This window comes from Panthera uncia, chromosome F1 (assembly GCF_023721935.1).
Source record: "Panthera uncia isolate 11264 chromosome F1, Puncia_PCG_1.0, whole genome shotgun sequence".
NCBI lineage: Eukaryota > Metazoa > Chordata > Mammalia > Carnivora > Felidae > Panthera > Panthera uncia.
Genome location: NC_064813.1, coordinates 40,944,209 through 40,950,208, shown reverse-complemented (window position 1 = coordinate 40,950,208; position 6,000 = coordinate 40,944,209). Strand labels below are relative to the sequence as shown.

The 6,000-nt window shown below is 47.6% G+C and overlaps 2 protein-coding genes across 6 annotated transcripts in view; one reads left to right on the top strand and one right to left on the bottom strand.

The window, feature by feature from the left end:
• Positions 1-6,000, top strand: part of ETNK2 (ethanolamine kinase 2) — a 407,034-nt gene that overhangs the window by 338,654 nt on the left and 62,380 nt on the right. The window lies entirely within an intron of this gene.
• Positions 1-6,000, bottom strand: part of ATP2B4 (ATPase plasma membrane Ca2+ transporting 4) — a 51,507-nt gene that overhangs the window by 19,023 nt on the left and 26,484 nt on the right. For all 5 annotated transcript variants that reach the window (XM_049634414.1, XM_049634412.1, XM_049634413.1 and 2 more), the window contains 3 exons: positions 5,562-5,741; positions 4,633-4,720; positions 2,770-2,876 (listed from right to left, as the gene is read on the bottom strand). In XM_049634414.1, coding sequence (XP_049490371.1) covers positions 2,770-2,876; positions 4,633-4,720; positions 5,562-5,741 — 375 coding nt within the window. The remainder of the gene's footprint in view (positions 1-2,769; positions 2,877-4,632; positions 4,721-5,561; positions 5,742-6,000) is intronic.

Sequence of the window (6,000 nt, the reverse complement as noted above, 5' to 3'; positions counted from 1 at the left end):
AAAAAAAAAAAAAAAAAAAAAAAAAAACGTTGAAAAAAAAGAAAAAAAAAAAGAAACAGTAACTCTTCTAGACTGACGGTCAAAGCCCTCAACAGGTGAACTCGGATGGATTCATTCTCCAGCCTACTCCTATCTAATCTTTCTGCTCAAAACCCGCTGGTTTATTCACAGTTCTCTGAATCTCTTATTCGCTTCTTGAATATAGACTTCTACTTACACCATTTCCTTAAACCTGGAACATCCTCCTTCCTCATCCATTTAAATCTCATCGGTTGTCAATGGTCCTTGCAATTAAGCCCTACTTGCTTTGCAAAACCATCCCTAACACCACCGGCCCATACTTCTATCCCAAGTCTTGCAAATCCTACAATCCACAGAGGAGTGTATTCATTAATTGGGCTTCCAGTAGTAGATGATTTTGTTCTCTTTACCAGGTAATAATATATTCCCTTTCGGATTGCAATAAACAAATACCTGTCATAGACTATACCAGTCGGTTTCCCCATCAAAAAGTTCTCTAATAAATCCACACAATGCCATAACATGCGCTGTAAAAAGGGGGAGAAAAAGGAAGGAGGACTCTATGTACTTACTACTATGGAATAATCTCCAGGTTACATGAAGTGAAAAAGCAATGCGGAAGAAAGAGTGTATGGTGTGTAAACAGATAACCATAGATAGTAGTATAGATTATATCACTCAGCTAAGAGAATGGGACACAAACATATTACGTGTTTGATTATGTTTTAAAGGAGCAAACAAAGGATACACCAAAAACAAGAGAAGTAAGTTACTTAGGGTTAAGAGGGGAGGAAACGGGGTGGAAGTGAGCAGAAGCTGGATTTCTTGGTGTAGACCTTGTTTTGTATATTTGACCTGAGAACTAGAGAACTACTTTATATGAGTATAAAACGAAATTAAGTTTAAAAAGCAATTTCCAAAAGGCAAAGCAACACGATATAAATGAACTGGTATAACCAGCTGGTAGCACAACTACACAAAGGAAAAATGTTCCAGGGGCGCCTGGGTGGCTCAGTCGGTTAAGCGTCCGACTTCGGCTCGGGTCATGATCTCGCGGTCCGTGGGTTCGAGCCCCACGTCGGGCTCTGTGCTGACAGCTCAGAGCCTGGAGCCTCTTCAGATTCTGTGTCTTTCTCTCTCTCTCTGCCCCTCCCCCGCTCACACTGTCTCTTTCTGTCTCTCAAAAATAAACATTAAAAAAAAAATTAAAAAAAAAGTTCCAAACGACAGTTTGAAAGACATAGTCCCTTGATGGCAGAACCTGGTAGGATATACCTCCAGGATAAAAAAAGAACTGTAAGAAAGATCTTGAACTGTTTGTAGTAGAGTAATTGTATTATTATTGCTCTTTTGAGACTATCACCTATATTTTAGGGTAAAGCAAATTATGATTATGTTAATGACATTAGGATCAGAATTTTCAGCTTAAGAGATATAAATATAAAATCAAGGAAGTTAAATAAAATTAGCAAGTTAGAGTTCTATAATTCTAAATTTGCATTGGAAATACGAATATGGATTCATGAAGCATTTTACTTTAAAACAAAGAAACACAAAAACAAAAAAAGAGGCATAAAAGATATATTTCCTCGCTTCGCCCATTGAAAAGATCTAGAAACAAAGAATTACTCAGTAGTCAGGAACACCCTGACATGCAGACTGTGTTCTCTAAATGCCATTTCTCACCAAAAAGCAGGACTCCTTTGAGAAATGGATGATTCCAGGCAGGACGAGAAATATGCATGATGATTCTGGAACCTTTTATCATGCCAGAAACCAAGTAAGGTATTAAAGACAATTGCCGTTGTATCTAAAGACCCAGCAATATTCATGAGGCTAATGATGGGTCAATGTGAATGTCAAAATAACAACAAGGGCAATGGATCAAAACACATCAAGTATACTTAAGTCCATGAGTTCATAATGGTATTAAAAAAAGTTAAGTGGTTTTTTTTTAATGCTTATTTTTGAGAGAGAGAGAGAGAGAGAGAGAGTGAGTAAACAGGGGAGGGGCACAGAGAGAGGGAGACATAAAATCCAAAGCAGGCTCCAGGCCCTGAGCTGTCAGCACAGAGCCCGACGCGGGGCTCGAACCCACGGACCGTGAGATCATGACCCGAGCCGATGGCGGATGCTTAACCGACTGAGCCACCCGGGTGTCCCTTTTGGTTGCTTTTAAAGAGAGCACCCCAAACACAGATTATTCTTGAATATCCTTCCACGGCTTAAAAAAATCACCAATAGTGCAATACATATGGGAGGCTTACAATCATAAGCTACTTGAGTGTGAGAATGACATTTGCAATCCGGGGGTTTCCACATTTGCTGGAATGTCAGAATGAACCAGTGTGCCTGCTAGGAAAAGCCAAACATTTCTGGGACCCACCCATGTGCTACTGAATCAAGATACCCAAATGTGGAACCTTGGGATATGCGATTTTAAATAAACTCTCCAAGTGCTTCTGATGCGCTTGGCCTCACGAGCGTAAAGCAGAGTGATGAACAGTGCTGGCGAAGAATACGTGCTTGATACGTCGTGGTTTCCCTGCCTGTGTCGTCTAGTCTTCACACTTGATGGCTCTCCCACTACACATACTTTCACTGGCTGGGTCGTTAGGACAGAGTCAGAAAAAAGAGCGCAGTGTGGGACGTGGAGGCACAGGAAGCGGCAGGCTAAAGAAGCCTGTCCTGGCTTCCTGATGGAGAAGGCAGCTTGCAGGTAGACAGACGGTGTACTGAGCTGCTTACCATGGCAAAGCCAACATCTGCTTTCTTCAGGGCCGGCCCATCATTCGTGCCGTCGCCAGTGACAGCCACCACCTGTCGCTGTTCCCCAATAGTGCTGTCGATGATGCCTGGGAGAAACAGACACACCCCGGTGAGTCCACACGGGCCATCTCAGTCCTCTGCTCCCCTCGAAGGTGCTTTTGGGGTTTTCCTCCCTGGTCCCTGCTACCACCTCCCTTTCTTTCCTTTCTTCTTTACGTTGTGGGTTACAAGCTCACTTGATAGCATGTTGAAAGTGTAACCATCCTTCTGAGCCCTGACAGATCTGTCAGTTCCTGAGAAGCTGCTACTGCTTTGCCTTGTTCTGTGCAGGCATCTGAGGTAAGGAAAGGCTAGAGGAGCACCTCGTCCAGCCTTCGATGTGGCAGCAGGCATGTAAACACAGGTAATTTACAAATAGAAGTGCAGCTACTAGCTGAAAACAACCACAGGAAGGGGTGAAGACCAGGTGAGGTGGACTGATCCGGTCTTGGGCAGCCACTCTGGCAACGAGAGCAGACAGTGCACTCCTGCCCTCTGGTGGTCGGAGGAGAGCAGTGTCTCAGCCTCCAAGGCCAGGAGGCAAAGCACTTTGAAGAGGGAGGAGCAAAGGGCACAGTGACAGCCAGCCTGAAGCCACAGGTGGTATAGACTCAGAAGGCTGGAGAGGATCCAGATCATCTACGCCACTCCCATCACCCTCCAGAGGAGAAAACTGAAACCCAGAGAGAGGAAACGCCTTGCAGGGTCCCGAAGCCAGCTGGGGAAGCCCAGCCGTCCTTCCATTCCATCTCAGCCAGCGAGGGCCATGTGCTTCCTGAGCAGGAAGAGGAAGCAGAACAACAGGAGGGAAGAGTTAAAGCAGAAAACGATACTTCCCAGGAGGCTGGCTTCTTCCGGCCAAGGAGAAGACAGGAGAAAGATCGGGAGGTCAGAGTTGGGACACCAGCATGCACACACGTGCACACATCTACATGCACATACGTGATACCTGGATGCCTTTTCTCTGGCGTCCAGGCTGGTGCCCAAGTGCGAGTGTGTGTGTGTGTGTGTGACCAACTCCCTTTCTACTGTGTTCTTTCCTTCTTTCTTCTCTATGCTGGAGGTTCTACAGCATCACCCCAGGGCTGTGATTGTTTCACAGGTGGCACCTTGACCTACGAGTCTGTCTTTATAAGGTAGCCTGTGGCAGCCCAAGGGCCCTAAGGCAGCTGGTGCTTGGTGGAGAAGCCACCGGTTGAATTAAGGACAGAGACCTGGGGGTTGAACTGTACCACTTGCATTTACCAGTTGGCCAATTTGGGTAAGCTACTCGTCTTCCCAGCCTTGAACTTCCTTATGTGCAAAATGGGAATCATTTAACCTGCCCTGGTCGAATAAGGTATGGTGTCTATTTTATTTATTTATTTATTTATTTATTAAAAAAAAATTTTTTTTTTAAACATTTATTCACCGGTGAGAGAGAGACAGAGCACCGTGAGGGAGGGGCAGAGAGAGAGAGGGAGACACAGAACCCGAAGCAGGAGGCTCCAGGCTCTGAGCCGTCAGCACAGAGCCCAACGCGGGGCTCGAACCCACGAACCGCGAGATCGTGACCGGAGCCGAAGTCGGACGCTTAACCGGCTGAGCCACCCAGGCGCCCCAAGACATGATGTTTAAAAACAACTTTATTATATGTGTTGACTACAGATGTTGGCTGAGCTGTCTGTTCCCCCCACGAGCTGGAGAGCGCTCCTGGGACCTTCCTGTTCAGGACGGGAGAGTTGCTTTGGCCAACGGTCCTCGTCTTCCCTGCCCCAGACTGCCGTCTTCTGCCCCAGGTACCTGGCCAGCAGCCAAGCTTACCTTTTACCAGGGTGTGCTTGTCAGTGGGGGACGATCGCGCCAAGACTCGAAGCTTAGGCCAGATCTTGTCCAGCTTCTCTTGCTCTACCTGCCAACGTGAGACCACACCAGGTCAGGCAAGCCCAGAATAGTCATCCAGAAGAAGCTTACTTCTCCCCACGCTCTGAGATTCTGGGGGAGCTGGCATTCCACGGCCCATGGCGGCTGCTACCGTGGCCTCCACGGGACATGAGACATCCGGCTGAGTCTCCAAGGGCAGATTCATTGATGGTGACCATTCAGGCTCCGCGTGTCTCTTTTTTTCCTCCCGGTTCCCTACTGGGGAGCCAATCCCCTACTTCTTGGAGCCTTGACAGGAGGTGGGCAGGGGTTAGCTGTTGGCTCCAGGGGCTAACGTGCTTCTAAGGTCTTAGGTGTGGTTTCTATGTAGACCAGGAAGCTCTGGTCTGCTTCACACCCAGACCACATCCTCTTACAAACCTGTGCCAGCATTAGTCACGGGGTGGTGACACAGGAGGGTGAGGATGGAGGGAAATCAGTACAAAATCACTCCTTGACTGAAAAAAATCGGGAAGACGCGAAAAGTTAGCGAGGCTGTCTCAAAAGTTAGCTTATGAATGAAGATAACGAGGAGACAGGAAACTCGCAGTTTTACCCCCTGAGCAGCTTTGGTAGAAGGAACGTCTCGCTATGAATAGATTTTAGTTTAAAAACCACCCACTTGGCGGTACAACTCCTCACAGCTTCCCCTCCCTCCTCTATGGGCTGCTGCCCGATTCATGAAACCATTTAATAAAGCCGATTAGATCTTCCAAAAAACAAAAACCAAACAAAAACAAACACACGACCACCACAACAAAAGCCAGCCGCTTTCTCCCGCGCGTCCCAGCTGCGCCACACGAGACCCAGGCTCCCCGGCCGCGACCCACCTCGCCCTTCTCGTTGCGGATAAGTCGGTTGAACTCTTTGCCTTCTAAGCACAAGAAGTCATCCCCAGGTGTGACAATGCCACATTTGGTGGCGATGGCCCGGGCTGTGTTGATGTTGTCACCGGTCACCATTCTGACAGTGATGCCAGCTTGTTTGCATTTGGCGATAGCGTCTGGGACCTATGGAGAGTAAGGCAAGGGGAAAGGAGGAGGTGGGGTGGTGAGGCCTGCTAGGCTGTCCCCGTTCAGGGTCCCTTCACTGTACACAGGAGACAGGTACCCCAGGAGCAGTGCCACGGGGCACTGGCTACGTCCGGTCATTTTTATATTGTCCGGTGTCACCTCACTTCTGTCCTACCCACGGTACTACATTTGGATTTGCCTTTTAGTGTAACTTGAGTTGAAGAGGAAATTTGCTTCAGGAGCTGGGTGTGAAAGC